The 17,488-nt window shown below is 40.0% G+C and overlaps 1 protein-coding gene across 4 annotated transcripts in view; it reads right to left on the reverse strand.

Annotated features, from left to right (window-relative positions):
* The window catches only part of fgfr1a (fibroblast growth factor receptor 1a), a 35,486-nt gene that overhangs the window by 16,291 nt on the left and 1,707 nt on the right, over window positions 1–17,488 (reverse strand). For all 4 annotated transcript variants that reach the window (XM_037777529.1, XM_037777532.1, XM_037777533.1 and 1 more), the window contains exons 2-5: window positions 10,873–11,053; window positions 2,870–3,112; window positions 2,518–2,607; window positions 991–1,163 (exon numbers count right to left, since the gene is read on the reverse strand). In XM_037777529.1, the coding sequence (XP_037633457.1) occupies window positions 991–1,163; window positions 2,518–2,607; window positions 2,870–3,112; window positions 10,873–11,026 (660 nt within the window). In that variant the 5' untranslated portion in view covers window positions 11,027–11,053. The remainder of the gene's footprint in view (window positions 1–990; window positions 1,164–2,517; window positions 2,608–2,869; window positions 3,113–10,872; window positions 11,054–17,488) is intronic.

Genomic DNA, 17,488 nt, shown 5'->3' on the forward strand with positions numbered 1-17,488 from the left:
GTACTACCAACCCATCTTTGAGGGTGGTTACGTCTCCAGCTCCAGTCTGATCTGGAGCTCACAGCTGATTTGCCCTCCGCCCCTAATACTCTGGCGCCGACCCTGCCGCCCACACATGATCAGCGGTAAAATTGCTCTGCACTGGTTGTGCCATTGTTTTCCTAATGGGGAGAGCAGTGCCGTCCAACTAGGTGGATGCGAAATTGCCACCGAGCGCTGCGATCAAAGTTAAAATTATTTCAACTTTGACCTTGGTTGTTGCTGACCTTTCAAAGCGCAACCAATGAGATAACAGCGGCAACTGTTGTTGCTGCCTAGAAACTGTGAATGACGGTCCTTGCGCTCTTTTTGAGCTGCACTGTGCTTTGCCGAGGCTCTGAGCCCTACCTCGCGGTGAGTGAAGAGCAAATTTTTTATCATGTGAAGGCAGCTTCAGGGGTCATGATGCCATTTTACTAATTCCTGTAGCATTCTATAACGGCACAGTTTATCAGCAGTTAGCATCACATTTGAATACAGCTTGCTTGGAAATGGGAAGACTTTGAAAGAAACAGTTATCACAGCACACATCATATGTCACAAATACAGTGAGTATCATGGAAGGTTTACTGCTGCATGGATGTAATTACAGAAAAGACTGATACCCAGAATGAGGACAGCCAATGTTATCCTTCATCCAAACGGACGTCTAGAATTGCCCACCTGGAGGTATTATTACTATGGCACAATGTTCCTTTTTGTGGCATAGGGTTTCATCTTGTATTGTTTCTCAGGTCAAATGTGAAACTTGCTTTTCACTCGCAGGAAGTGTTTCTTACTCCAGGGGAGGGGGGTGGTGATCTAATGTGTGAAGATGAGATCACTGACACATCTCCACTCGTAGTGAAAGAGCTTAGAGTGATTCAATAAGAAATGCTAAGGAGGGGGTAGTGTCACTAAGAAGAAGCTGAGGGGGAACACATTTCCAAAAATATCTTTTAAATTATTAACCTTGAAGCCTCCAATGCGATGGTCTCTCTTGAACTCCTTGCCATTCTTGTACCATTTCAGAGTGGGAGTTGGATTGCCGCTGGCCTGGCATCGAAACTTCACCGTCTTGCTGGCTGGGACAGCGTGAAGCTTTTTCTCCATTTTTTCTGGATGAGCCCATTGTGGGGCCATCGCTAAAAGAATAAGACAGAAATAAGCAGATGAGTAACAAATACATCATGTGTTTGATAGAGACTTAACTTAAAAAGACACATAAAACTAAAGCTGAACACTCATTTTAAGTAGCCTAAACCTCAAGCTCCTTTTCATAGAGAACATAATGACCCTTCGAGAATCACCGCCTTATCTTGGTAGAGGGGTATGTCCTTTCCTGTGACCCTGGGAGCTGTGTTGTTGGCGCAATAGCTCCCAGTTGGGTCTCCCAAGACAAACTGGTCCAATGAGAGGAGCCAGACTAAGAGCGATTCACAGACCACACGCGAATTGGCCAAGAAAGATCTGCTCGCCTAGAACAGGAACAGGTCTGGGGCCCGGTCACACAGCTCCAAAGGAACAAGGAGCCGTCCTGTGGGCACACCATCCGAAGGGATAGGCATTTGGGTCGGTGCGTTGTCAGCTGGGCGGCAGGCAAAGGCGGGGTCCTAGGCGTCACCTCTTTGGCAGGGAAGGAACTAAAACTAGTGCGGGAGGTGGAGTGGTACCAACTAGGTATATAGCTGGGCTGGACTTTCTGGGTAAGGCAGCATTCACACCAGATCAGGTGTTGCGTAGTGACCGAAAGAATGAGATTGATATAAGTGGCCAAAATGGGTTTCCTTCATACGGTGGCTGGGCTCACCCTAAGGAGCAATGAGTAATGTCTGGACTTCCTTGCTATGCCCGCTGCCACCGCGACCCCAGCCTGGGTTAAGTGGCAGAAAATGAATGGATGGATGGATTACATAATGCATGTTCACCCAAAAAAAAAATATTTAAATTATAGTCGAAGAACTGGCAGTACTGGACGGGTAGGCAACTTCAGTTTCTTCAAATAACAACTTTTTTTTAGATGCTGTGGTTTCAAAATTGCCTCAATTAAGTAAAGTCATGTGTACATTTCAGAAGGACATAAAGCTCTGACTAGAACTCAGAGTACAAACTCAAGGATCAGCACGCTTGCCAAGCTCGGCAGCTGCTGGATTCTTTGCGGGCAGAGTGGGCAGGAGGAGCCAGATGATGAAGCCTGAGTGTCTTAATTCCTCTATAGACAAATTGGAAGACATCTAAGGTTAACCACGGTTAGTCACCGCAGGGACATTCCTCATGTAAAAGCTGTCACTGAGGTAGTGAAAACCCTCTGATTCAGAGTGAAATCATTCACCCAAGTGTGACCCGCACACACGTGGCGGACCCATAATTGAATCATAAAGCTTTCAAATCACTGACCATTCATGACAATTACTCATAAGCCTGTGACCCTGGGCGAGCGAGTAATGACCATTTGTTGCAGTAGCATTAGTAACTCGAAGAGATCAGCGGCACACTTACGCAGCAGTTTTTGACTGCCCAACAGTTTGGCTTCCTCTGATGAAGACTCTTCATCTTCATCGTCATCCTCCGATGAGGCCAAGGTATCAACTAGTGAAACAGAAAGTTGCAATTTCATTTATAATGATCCACACAGTATTTTTTCAGTGATACATGTTGAAGACAAAACAAAAGTGTGATAAATCCTTAAAAATGTACATTTCCAGGCACTATACGGCTCGCTTTTCATTTGTGATGGCAACATTTTGATGCCATTACATGACCATGATCTGAATTATTTACATTTGCACTTAGAGTAACAACAAACTACAAAGGCTGCTCTAATTCATTGGCGCTGTTTGTATGACTCTACCTGTGACGTTGAAGTAGTCGCTGTGGTTGCCGAAGGTGGTGCATGCGTACAGACCGGAGTCCGTCAGCTCCACCGTCTCGATCTCCAGTTGGCCACTGCGGATGCGCGTGTGTTCTCCGTCCACCACCGCCACATTGTCTTTGGTCCAGTTGACGGCGTGTAGGGAGTCTTTGGCAGCGCAACTCAGATCCAGACGATCACCGGGATAGCGCGTGTACAGCTTCGCTTGCGTTTCCACAGAGACTACCAAGGAAAATAGTAGGACGTGGTTTTATTTCAACAGCTCAGTAGGTCATTTAAAACTCAATAACTTTATGTATAAACACAACAGAGGCTCCATGGGCACATAAAAAAGTTAATATCTTTGGCACAAGCTAACTACAGTATATGTTACATACTGCAAAGTCATTCACAATAGGATAACCACCAGGATTGTTGCTTCATACTAAAATGCACAGTAATACTTTATATAGTTAATCAAACTTAGTTAATAGTTATTTTACTCATAACAAACAATTAAATAATAATTAATAATGTTTACTAATTATTAGTAATGCTATAATTTATACATTTATTTTATCATTAGTTTGTGTAATATGAAATTATTAGTTTATAAAGTCTATATTGTATCATAGCTGATAAGAGACGATAATTACATTCTTATTACATTAGTACAATATTTATTAACAGTTTATTGTTGCACACATTATAACATTTTATAAACGATATTAAGCATTTGTTAGTGATTACGAAATGATTTGTAAACCTTAAAGAAATCGTTTGTAAAATATCTATAGACATTACATAGGTAGATGGACCAGAAACCAACTATTAACCATTGACAAAGTATGAACAAGCTATCTAAATAATATTTATACATGCTTTACAAAGTATTTATTAACCATTTACCAAGGTGTGATAATCATCAGTTGCAACTTATGACTGTTTATAGACTGTTTACAAAACAGTTATTAACCATTAAAGTGTTACAAATATCTATCTATTTAATGTTTATAGATGTTTTACAAACAATTTCTTTAAAGTTTGCAAATAATATCTTAATCATTAACAGATACTTTTATTTATATATATACTGTGCAATAATAAACTGTTGGAATAACAAATTATAGCATTACTATTATAATTAGTAAACAATAAATTATCATTTAGTTGACTGTTAACAGTAAAATAACTATTAACTTAAGTTTAATAAACTATCAATTTACCATTTATAAATTATGGTTATTATAAAGTGTTACCAAATGCACATTGCACAATATCACTGACTAAATAATGAATAGTAACTGACGGGTGTCTACAATTTTCAGAGAGCTCTCGCACAAAAAATGGGGCTGTATCTGTACTGTAGAGTCTAGACACATCAAAAAGTACTTCAATCATAAAACAGCGTCCAAGAGACAGCAGAAAAGTCTTTCCTTGATTTCCTCTCTGCAAAACCGCCTGCCCAACCTCTCCCTCAAATTAAATCATATCCCAAATTAGTTAAGGCCCCATCGTCAGGCAGGCAAGGAGCTACTTGGGAAAGGAAGGTGAAATTCAATTAGAGGATTGAAGAGAGGGGAGGCGTCACGGAGCGAGACACCTGAGCCCCCCTGTTCTAAATGACTACGTAGTCGGCAAGGGGGAGGGGGTAACGCAATTATACTGACACGTTGTCCATCACAATAGTGTTGTTTGTCTAGTTAGAAAAAGGTAAAGATCGTCACTGCTGGCCAACTTGCTTGACATTCTTGCTCTAAGACGGCACATCCACGCCAAAAAGGCACACAAGGTGCACCGTTCCAATTAAGTAGAAATAGCATCCTGATTCTGTGGACATTAGGACTGCAGCTAACCATTATTGTCATTGTCGATTAATCGATTAGTTGTTTGGTCTATAAAATGTCAGAAAATGGTGAAAAATGGCAATCAGTGTTTCCCAAAAGCCCAAGATGACGTCCTTAAATGTCTTGTTTTGTCCACAACTCAAAGACATTCAGTTTACTGTCATAGAGGAGTAAAGAAACCAGTAAATATTCACATTTAAGAAGCTGGAATTAGAGAATTTTTTTTTTTTTCTTTAAAATTTTACTCAAACAGATTAATCAATTATCAAAATAGTTGGCGAGTAATTTAATAGTCGACAACTAATTGATTAATCGTTGCAGCTTAACACTCAAAGATATTTAGCAGAGGCAAGAAGTAGTAATCCTCCCATTAGAGAAGCTGGAACCAAATAATGTTTAAAGTTTTGCACTTCAAAAATGACTCCAAATTAATTAATCGATTATTAAAAAAGCTGCAGATTAATTCTTTGTTGATTGACTAATTGCTTTATCGACTAATAGTTTCAGTTTTACTTAACATAGTTCTGTTCTGGTACCAAGTAGCGACACAAAGTTATCCCATTTTACTCATCCTCCTTCCCCCATTTCCTACATAGTCCCTTTGGCATTTTAGCAAAAACAAATTGAACTACATAATCAAATGCCATAGCGGTGAGCAATCCCTCAAGATGAGATTATTCGGAACTGTTCTCAAAGCACGCCATGTTTGCAAACGCGCTTCCTCACAACAGGAAGCACATCTATATAGTATAACCTCAGCACAACATCAGCAAACCTGACTAATCCCTCCCACCGTCACAACAAAGGCCTCCAAACAATAAAGGGGAAGAGGGAGCGGGGAGAGCGAGCCAGCGAGCATGTGCACAGGAGCGAACGAGAGAGGGCCTGCAGCGGCAGGTTCTAGTGCCAGTTGCTATGGTGACCCCACTTGGGCCTAGTAAAGGTATTTCCTGGATCACATATGTCTGACAGGCCCTTAATCCCAGCAGGAAAAGGGGCCAGGGGGTAGGATCAACTTTCTCCTCAAAAACAAAACCAAAAAGGGGGGAAAGCAGAAGAGGTATTTAGTGATGGGCTATGGCTATCCAACCAGGACACAGCCTCAAACAACACAACGTCTCTGCGCTCGCTGTGTGTGTTTCTGTCCCTGCCCTCTAAATGGAGATGCCACTGATAAGACTGTGTCAACATCCCAGCTGTTAATCTGGCCGCAGACATCATAAAACGCCTATAAAAGCTGTAAAATTTGCTTTATTGTAGGCCACAGTCGGGACCATTTGTGCTTTTGTGACAACCTACTTAAAACTGGAGGAAGATATAACACAATGTAGTCAAATCAACCCTACTACCGTCTAAAAACAGAGACGGAGCTACCACTTTTCTGACTCAGTGTAGAAATATGATGCTAATAACAAATAGCAACACAGTTGTATCACTCACAGTAAAATGTATTTCTCAACACACTAAAGTTAGGTGCCAAGTTTCCAACATTTCCTTTGAATTCGAGGATGTTTCATCTCAGTTAATCCTCCTGCCGCTATGATTGGATTAAAGGGACCATATTTTCAGAAAGCAACCCATCTGGAATGTGTTCCACCAACCACTTGGAAAAATTGATTGACATTGTTTAAAATCAGCCTAATGACATAAAATCATGAAAGGAATTTTGCGAAGAAGAAATCATTGAGAGGTTTAGGGGGGGGGAGAAAGTTCACTAGTCTGTAAATTCAAGAGCAACTAAAAAGGAAGAGTTGGCGCCAGACTATGGAACCTTCTCTGGCTACGAGATAGGAAGCAATATGCCGCGTGAATGACTTCTGGGATTTCCTGTTTTCACTGGAGTGATGGTTGACTGCAGTAAAAGTCGGGCTGGTTGAGGCTCTGCGGTGGCACACACAGAAAAAAACGGCAAAGTTTCCTTTGCTGATCTGACCACACCAGAGTGAAGGGGTGGGTGATGTGTAGAGGGGATTGATAAGAGACAAAAGGCAGGACTGGCAGGAAGCAAACGAATAGGACAATGCCTATTAGCAAGCCCCAAAAAGAAAAAATTCACTGAGCGAGTGTCCCTCCTGAAAGCACTCCAGCGGAGGAGCTTTTCATTCCTAAATGAGCCGCTGACAATCAGCATGGATTAACACTTGGGAGCTACAAGGATTACTGTGCAGTGCAAAGTTGTTCCAGTGTCATTCAAATGAGTTCAGCTACATTTAGCCTCACATTATGGCTTTAATGGACACACACAGGGAAACCAGGACTTATTAAAAGAATTATGTTGATCTAGTTCTGTTATTAGTACCGTCTGCTCTGCTGCCGGTTAGTCTAAGGAAACACAGGCTCACACTTTTTAAAAAGTAAATATAAGAGGTTTGCAGAGACATGTTGCAACACGGACTAATTACATTACGCTCAAAACAACACATGCAGCACTGTCCTTGTTGTCTAACCAGATTTTCCCACCCATAGGTAATTCTTAGGTAAAGTGATTTAACTGTTTCAGCCATTTAGAGCATTTAAATGCATCAGAAAGCCTCCTTTCAAGAGCACGACAAGAGAGAGACACTTCCAAACATTTCAATCGCTTTACAGAGTCTGCTCATTCTTTACAAATTTAGCTTTGACGTCATGTTCACAGCTCAGCCCTCTATCCATAAATAGCTTTGGGGAAAATTTGCTTTTTCTCCCTCTTTTTCCTTCTATAAACATTAATATACTAGGGATGCACCGATGGCAAAATTATGGGCCGATACCGATGCTTAAAATAAAAATTTGGCCGATAGCCAGTACCTATGTTTTGTTGATATTTATTCCCCCTTTGATGCCAGGGAAACAAAGACATATTCATTATAAAAAAATAACTGTCTTCGCTTTTAAAGTAATTTAGCCCTTCATTCATATCTTGAATGAGCACAAATTATATCAAACAAATTTACGAAACAAGCTTTAAAATAACCTTCTTTCATATGAAAAATAACTGCTTTAAAAGCCCTTTAGCTTGTATACAACTACCTACTCAATGAGAGGAATTTATTTTGCAGTAGCCAAACAAAAACATTTTGTGAAACATAAATTAAATGTAACTAAATAAGGAGCTAACAACACAACATTTAGCCGGCACAAAATGAATGCAACACGGCACATAAACATCAGCCACTGCCATCGGTGGATGTCATCTTATTTGAGGCGAAAATTGTCTGATACCGATGTTCGGCCAATAAATCGGTGCATCCCTATAATATACAGTACAAATCATGAAAAGTTATTGTTCCTCTATTATCAGCTGGATACCTGTTATGTGATGATAGTTTTATTGTCATAATTCTTTGCATGGAATTGGCTTTAACCATTTGTCTAATGTTATTTTCTCTCTTCATCGTACATTGTAGCTACTGTTTTGAATGGCGTATTAAAGTCTTATTCATGAAACACCATTTTAAAATTCAAATAAAGCAGTTTTGTGCATCGATGTTGAATTTTTCAACAGAAAAATAGCAAGTATCTAAGAAGCTTTTCTTTTTCCCACCACTAATTCTTATGTTTCCTGCTAACCAAAACCTATATCGAATGATGATGTTGATCTGTGTCACCATCTTAATATAATTCCACTGACAGAGAGATTTGTTATCCTTCAGTGGAAATGAATGCCAAAGGGAAAATAAAATGAATCTGGTGTTATCCTGAAAGTTACTTCGCTTGTTTTGTCCACTCCGAGAGAGTCAGCAGAGCCGTACTCCTCTGGGCCCCCATCACTGTCTGAAAAGAGTCTCTCAGGACTGTGGCAGCTCTACATTTTAAGAGCCCTCCACTGAAGGGTCAGCGGCTCATCTACTTTGACTGACAGCAGAGCATCGAGTCATACAAATCCTCTGGGAACGCCATACACTTTCTGACATTTCACTGTCACAACTAAAAAGTAGGGCTGTCAAAGTTAACGCAACAATAACGCGTTAACGCAAATCTGTTTTAACGACACTAATTTCTTAAACGCAATTTTTATTTTTAGGTTGTATCGGGCTCACTTTTAAAGAGTGAAGATACTGGTATCATATAAAACTTAAGGAATCCATTGGTACCAGTCATGTCATACTAGCTTGTCATGAAGGAGGATAAATAACGCTCCAAACATACACTAGATTTTGGCGAGGAAAAACTGGTATGGCCATTTTCAAAGGGGTCCCTTGACCTCTGACCTCAAGATATGTGAATGAAAATGGGTTTTATGGGTACCCACGAGTCTCCCCTTTACAGACATGCCCACTTTATGATAATCACATGCAGTTTGTTGCCTGTTGGGCTTCAGTTTTCCATGTTATGATTTGAGCATATTTTTTATGCTAAATGCAGTACCTGTCAGGGTTTCTGGACAATATTTGTAATTGTTTTATGTTGTTAATTGATTTCAAATAATATATATATATATATATATATATATATATATATATATATATATATATATATATATATATATATTTGCATAAAGCAAGCATATTTGCCCACTCCTAATGTTGATAAATGTATTAAATATCTGACAAATCTCGCTTTAAGGTACATTTTGAACAGATAAAAAATGTGTGATTATTTTGCGATTAACTATGGACAAACATGCGATTAAATATTTTAAATTGATTGACAGTCCTACTAAAGATAAGATATACCAACATTGAAATGATTAAGACAAAACCACAAGTTGCTCTGAATGATCTCACTGGGAAAAGCTTAATGGGGGGTAATGTAACCGTTTGAATGGCTAGTCCACGGGGCCCCTGAAGAAAATTAATTAAATTAATTTGTTCAGGGAATATTCTTTTCTTATGTGAACAACACAAAACAAAAAAGCCCCAAGACAAACAAAGAAAGCACGCATAAAACATGACCATTTCCATACAACCATTTTGTTTCCCCAACCAAAGACAAAAGGAATGCAACCAAATGCTTTCTGCCGTGATTGTTTGTCGACAGCTGAAGCCATCCGTCACCCAGCGGGGAAGCAGGGGGGAAAGTGAAGCATTCCCAGGCAAAAGTCGGTGGGGGAGCAGGGAGGGAAAAGCACAGAGGCGCATAGATAGTACCTGGCCATTTGGTGATTAAGAACTGGGTGGAGTGTAAATGCATCAGACTTCCCCCGCCCCGGTGGAAATTTATGGCTCACCTTAGAAGACAAACATTCTCCTCAGAAACCCTATCCTCGAGGATAAGGGAGGGCTCAAAGTAGCATCTTCTTTCCTTTTTTTTTAAAAAAAAAACAGCCTAATTTATGGTTTCCCTGGCAGTTAACTCCTCTCTCAGTGACAACAAATACCTTTTCATTACAAAGGAGGAGAGGAGTAGAGACTGCTAGGTAGTGGGGCTGCCCTTAGGCTACAGATGGGAGTCATTTACTCCTCCCTGTCCCACTGTCGGCTTAAACACAGCCGCACAGAGTTTATTTTAGACCTTACAGCCCAAGAGAGACCCTCTTGCTTAATTACTCTAATTATAATGCGGAGCTTTATCATATTCTTTTGCTGCTCCCCACTTCCGACTGCGGAGTGTAAACATCCAAACCCATCTACCCACAAGTCCAGGCAGCTATTACACCGCTGGACTGCATCCAAGAGACACATTTTTAAGGATTCGATTTCAGTGCCTCTTTCCCCCTTTTCAGAACTTAACTTGTGTAACAGCCAGACCGGGGTAAATACTTTGTAGGGAATCTTAAAGTTGTACTGTCCAGTTTAAGAACAAAATAAAATCATTAGACCAAAAGTTCAGTCTGTTGAGAACCCATGTCTAATAAGCTCAGAGTATGAGTTGGTTTAGTTAGCCAGGAAAAAACAGTTAAAGGTGTTACTAATAGTCAGAAACACAGTTGTGCTACATCTAACGCAGTAAAGTGCACTTAAACATCAGACTCAGGCAAACGGGGGTGGTGGAAGAAACACTGACGCTACAAAGGACAGACTTCACCAAAGCCTGGAGTGTGTTAGGGTTACATTCCTGTACCAAGAACAAAGCTTTGATTATCAGCGGACTGTTTCTCAAGGCAAGAGTCGAGATAAGTCAGACTTAATAAGTTTACAAGTTCAAGCAGTTACATGATATTTAATAATACCGCAACCAGACCGAGGAAGAAAAGCAGTGTGCAAATTAAGTCAGAGCAGCTTTAATTTATCTTACCTTCATCAGAGTTGGCAGGCCGGCACTGGGTCCTCAAAACTTGGGAGAATAAAACCAGACACAGAAGTATACTTGGCCTCATCAGCATCCTGCTGAGGGAGCTACAACTGTTGGCTTTTCTGCGACTGGAATTCCATTCAGACCGGTGGGGCATCAGCAGCGGGTCATTCACAATGCCGAACTAAAAAAACAAACAAAAGGAAGAACAATAAATTAATGCATGACAACGTGAGCAAGCCTCATGCCTTCAAAGTTTGTTTATGAGTAAGAAAAGTCAAAATCAGTTCAGGGTACAAGTTTGTAGGAAAGAAAGACACATTTGCTATGCTAGTGGAAAATAAACGTTGGTATGCAAGAATGAAAAATCTGTTCCATGGCTCTACAAAACTGAAAACCTTAAAAAGTGACCGTGTGTAGGATTTGGCGGCATCTAGTTGTGCGGTTGCAGATTGCAACCAACCAAATACCCCGTCGTTCGCTCCTCCCTTTCCAAGACTGCGGTAACGTGAATTGCAGAGTGCAAAACTATGCCGTTCGCCTCGCTCAGAGGTCGTCCTAAGTAGGGATGCACCGATCTGACCGAGCTTGACTTAAACATTGCTTCCTTAACTTTGTAAAACAAAATGTAACTAATAAATACATAGATATAAATTTACTGAATTGATATTTCACTATAAAAATGATAAATGGTACACCAGCAACTTGGCAAAAAATCTTCAAAATGATCAGAAATTACAATTACAAAGTGTAAACCCTTTTAATACAGTAACAAATGGCTCAAAACTTAAACAGGAATAAAAATGCCAGTATGTAAAATGTATATGGTATATATATATATAAACATAGACCTGAATTGAACAGATCAGCCCCATTGTCACAGATACCTGATCAAGCTATTTGAGTCAGTATCGGCCCAATATCGGCCACGGTTTTGCACTCTGCAGCTCACGTTACCGCAGTTTTCACAAGGATGTCGGAGAACTACGGTGGCCTTCAGGTAACGTAAAAATGCAAAGGGCTTTCGCTAGAACCAGTGTTTGGTTTGTCCGTTCTGTAAAAACATGGCAGACTCCGTGAAGAGGACCTGTTCGCTATGTAGACATGAAGGGTTCATTCTAAGCTAACAAAGCACAACCATTCTTAGTCTCAGGTGATTATACACTAATGAAAACATAGTTATGAATATTGTATTCTATTTCTGCTATTAGACCAACCGAAAATATTACAAACTGTTCCTTTAAGAAATAAAGTATATTTTCACAAATGGCAACCTCTATTTTTGTTGACAAGAAAATTCCGCACTCGTCAAAAAAAGAAGAGAATATTCTGTATGTCCACGAGGTTCAAGGTGGGTACTTGAGCATTGAGGCCTGCTTGTACAAGAACACTGATAAGAAGCCGCAGAGCACCAGGCTCGCTCTGATAGCTCAAGCAAACAAACACTGGATACATCCTTCTCAGTTTTTTAGAAATTAAATATTTTCTTTCCAAGATGTCAAAGTAACTATTAAAGTATAAACTCATAAAGAACGTCATAACACTCAGACAGTGTTCCAAGTTTTTGCTGCTGAACCGCTGCTGGGGTTGAAGGATGTACAGTACAACCAGTCCAAAACGGGGCACAGTGCAGTGGGTGACCCTCACATGCACATCTGCTTGCATCATCACCACTGCAGCATCTGGCCATAGAGATTAACACTTGCCCCGAACCCCCATAACCCCCCTTGAGGAATTTGTTTAAGACCAAAAAAAAACCTACAGCCTGTTATGTGACACCCTTGTAGAAGGAGACCGCCGGGCCATCATTTCCACGCTGAGAGATCTATCACCTAACAGTTGGTTTTGGTCCCCAAGCCCAAATTGACCCCCCTTCAACCATTTGCTCCCATGAGTTGCCAAGAAGGGTGAAACAAATGCTGTTTCTTTTTACTAGGGATGTGACGGTGAGGAAATGTTCCCACCAGTTAATAAACTTGTGACACCGGTGTTACGACATTTTACAAGAAAAGTTGACGGTCAATACGTGTAGCACGCTTACTTAGATCTTTAACATCGGGGGGGCTGTGTGTCCGACCTCTCCGGTCCAGCTTTTGCTGCGGGACCGCAGGTTTCAACTCGGCGCTACTCCGCAGCGCACACCGGCTGTGACCACTCCGTCCTCCTCACGGCGATTACCTCATTAACGTTATGGTTGCCTGATAGCATTGGGTTTAAATCTGAAATATTGACAAGTAGGCGCTTTTGCTTGTCTGACAACTCTATCTTGTCCCGTGTGTGTGAAATATGACATCTGCTACTCTGAGCTGAGACTCCGTATGGAGCAGACACTTTCAGTTTATAGCGTCCGTCGTCCAACAATGTATTGATAACACGGCACTGATACGCCAAAATGAACTAAATGGGTTTTATTTCTATTAAAAAAAAGCAAAACGATGGTGGGTACATAATGTAATCGGTGTGTGTCCGACCACCGTGTAACACCGGTAACACAGACTACCGTGACAAGCCTAGTTTTTTACCCCTAGCAAAGTCAAGCCAAAGAACACAGGCCTCATTAATGAAGACCCTACAAATCAATTGAGTCATAAATGAATCCAAAATATCACAGTACATCCTGTAAAACAACAACAGCAGCATCACATCTGGGTCAAAGAAACCCCAACTGGGTTCCCGTTTTTTCACACAAAGCCATGTTCAGATGCAGCTGTGGGTTTCCTTTAAGAGGTAATCGCTTGTGTGAGTGTTCCTCACTGAAACAGTCATTCTCCGCAAAACCAATTCAATTTCACTTTCCAAGAATGGTCCAGTGTTCCAGCAGCTGAGCTGGGTCAGGGGGACCCGGGGGGGATAAAGAAGCTTGGTCATCGCGGCTCTGTGAGCAGTGAGTCAGTGTTTGGGAAGGCTCCAAGAAAGAGCTTCTGCTGCCAGACAGAAGGAACCGCAGAGAGCAGCCCACCACGTTCCCTTGGCCCTCGTCACTACGACGACCGTCAATAATTAAGAGAGGAGGAAGTAGCTTGTTCAAAAGTATGACACACCACTTTGTCATCTTCCTTTCCCGCGGGAGTAAGAGTTAAGCATACAGTATGTCTTACTATTTACACACAGGGCACACTCATCTTGAACTTGTGAGTATTTCAGAACAGTAACCGACCGGCAGATACTGTTGGCCGATACTGTTGGCCGATACTGGCTTATCATAGATATTATTTAGGGATGCACAGATACTGATATCGGACATTGGGCCGATACTGACCCAAATAGCTGGAACGGGTATCAATGACAATGGGACCGATCTACTCAATTGAACTGGAATTTTAATTCCTGTTTAAGTTTTGACCAATTTGTTGCTGTATTAAGGTTTACAATTGAATTGTAATTCCTGTTTATTTAGACATTTTTTCACCAAGTTGCTGGTATATGATTAATCAATTTAATACATTTATATTTATTTATTTATTATTTCATATTATTATTATTATTATTACATTTTGTTTTGCAAAGTTAAGAAAAATATGTTTAAGTCAAGCCTGATGTTGCCTTACACATAAAAGAATGATCCCAGTCATTTCCACACAGTGAGGCATACAGCTTATTAATTAAACACTGGTATCTGATTGGTACTCTGTATCGGCCGATACCCAAAGCCCATGTATCGCTATCGCGACTGAAAAAGTTGGATTGGTGAATCCCTAATATTAGTAGCACAATAAACTGCTGTACACAAGAGGCTGCATTTTTGTATATTTGACCCCTATTTGTCTGATTCATATGTAGTGCGGTTTTTATTCATAGTCACTATCAGTATGTATATTAGTCACATCAGGCTTGACTTAAACATTTCTTTACTAACTTTGTAAAACTAAATGTAAAACATAAATACATACGTTTACTGAACTGTTATTTATTATTAAATTAATAAATCCTGCACCAGCAACTTGGTAAAAAAATTCTATGAAATTAACAGGAATTCCGATTACAAGTGAAAACACTTTTAATGCAGCAACAAATTGGTCAAAACTTAAAGAGGAATTAAAATGCCAGTTTATAATGTATATAGTATATAAGCATAGAATTTAATTGAATAGATCAGCCCCATTGTCAACGATACCCAATCCTGCTAATTGAGTCCCAATCAAGATCGTTGTTTATGTAATGTGATTTTCAAATATTAATATTAGTATTGGCATCAAAAATCCACCAACTGTCTGGTTGTAGTTACTATGTATAATAAGTCATTTTTTGTTTTACTTATAAAATGTATTGTTACTTTGTACCTACTGTCATATCTTATTCAGAATCAGTTCTTATTTGCCAAGTACATACATACAAGGAATTTGAGTCCGGTTTTAAGCATCTCTCTAAGTGTACTTTACAGATATAAAAATAACAGCTAGAGACAAGCACAACAAGGCTGGACAAATAAGAGTGAGGAATAGACAGGAATGTTGTGTACAGAAGTAGGGGAAATAAATACTGAATGGATATACATGGACTGGATGATTACAGTATGTACATGTATACATGTCTATATGATCTATGCACAGCATGTACAATTTATATTGACAGTGACAGATGATATGTACATATTTTAAAATGTTAGTGCATTAAGGACTGTAAGAAATATAATTTTTATAACAGCAGCAGTGGATATTATTGTGGGTATATCATTGTTTCATAGTAAAATATACTTACATACATACTGTATATTTTGCAGAACTCCAAATTTGAGGAATCAAAATCCCTCTAATTCATATTTTAGTTTTTTGAACCCCCCAAAATCATTAAGGACACATTGTTATTTACAGAAATGACACAGGGGACAAAATGAAGAAAAAAGACACACCAACAAATCTCACATCTGCTAGGTCTCTAATACTACAGTCCTTGACTGTGGCCACTAAGCAACTAAAACATATCTACTGGTTCTGGTGGATTAAATGGTCTGTTTGCTTCACTTAACCAGGACTGTGTAGGCAAGTCTGAACCCTTTAGCAGCGGTAATAGATTCAAACTGAAATACCAAGACCACCAATCCATAGATTTGGGGATACATTGCTCTTTTTAGTGCACAACCCTCTTGTTTCCCCACTTTCTAAACCTTTTCATTTTGAGATCTTTCATTATTACTTGTTGGTATAATTGTTAGAGAGACATGAAAGGATTTTAAAGGATGAAAACAGTTTACTGCGTAACGAGTGCCGTGCAAAATCACATGTTTGGCAAAATCCCACTTTTAAGCTCTAAAGAGATGGTAACACTTCACTGAAAATCTGGCAAATAAAAGGGGGTAAACTAAACCGATTAGAACACGCAAGACATATTTAGCTTCCCTCATTATACAAAGACAAAGGTTACAGGCCTAACCCATAACATGGCCTGCACCATAATTACTGTTCACTGCCATCCATGCGTAAAATTCCTCAGCTCCCAAATTCAGGAGCCCCCCTCTTCCAGTTATCTCTGCACTCCCAGCCAGCAACAGGCCGGTCTGCACATGGCTGCAGTTCAACGGACACAAGAGCATCAGACCATCTCCCTTAGGCTACTGTTTTCACAAAAACAAGACACTTCTGGTTTTTTTTTTGCTTCTTCTTCGCAGCCTCACAAACTGAATCAGTGGTTTGCCACCAGCGTGTCATGGTGGGAGATCAGGTGTCGTGAGATTACACTGAAATGTAAAGACAATCAATGTCAAGCCATCCGACACGGTGCCATTTGGTCGACACTTTTCTTCAGTATGCATGAATGTGTATGTTTTCCCAGGGGAGGTGAAATCAGGACACACGACTCTGACCCCTTGAGATATAACTAACATACACAGAATATGTTGAATTAAATCAGCCTAAAACACATGCAATCTAATTAAATCCTAAACCTCTTGAAAACTAAAATATCAATCTGAAAGATGACTTAAATCTAATTACTAGCAAAATTCACTCTCACACAAAGCTTGCAAAGGACACATTACACTCCACACCACATTTCTTGATGGATTTAGTTATAATGAATACAATCTCAAGTCACAAAAACTCTATGCCAGGGGACCAACCTATAGTAAATTAAAGGGCAGGACAATTCCTCACTTCCCATTATATGGTTCAGGAGGAGAAAACGTGTTTTCCTCCTGGTGAACTCCCTGCAGACGGGGCTGCTTTTCTAAAAACCATCCATCTTCTCCCTCTCTCCCTGTATATCATAACATTTAGAGCTTTACATAACATCAGGCTGGCCCCATCCAGACCCAGACTTCATGACTGATGTAGTAATGACGGCCGTCTCCCCTGTGAATTTAAACTAAAGATGTGGCTTCACTGCATTTCTGAATAAGTACGTTGCCCCATGATTTGAAAGAAATCATGTACTTTGTATGTATGAACTTTTCCTGGTTATATTTGGTAATTTTCTTTGAGCCTGTGACATAAATAGGACAGGGTTAAAAGACATGACTATGGATGGATAAGGTGACAAGGAGCTCATTTTTTGCAGAGATACAACACAATTAATAGCACAAACATATAATCACAAAAGAAGTTGTCCGTCCCCTGAGAATTTAAACTAAAGATGTTGCTTCACTGCATTTCTGAATAAGTAATTTTGCCTCATGATTTGAAAG

Source organism: Sebastes umbrosus, chromosome 8 (genome assembly GCF_015220745.1).
Source record: "Sebastes umbrosus isolate fSebUmb1 chromosome 8, fSebUmb1.pri, whole genome shotgun sequence".
NCBI lineage: Eukaryota > Metazoa > Chordata > Actinopteri > Perciformes > Sebastidae > Sebastes > Sebastes umbrosus.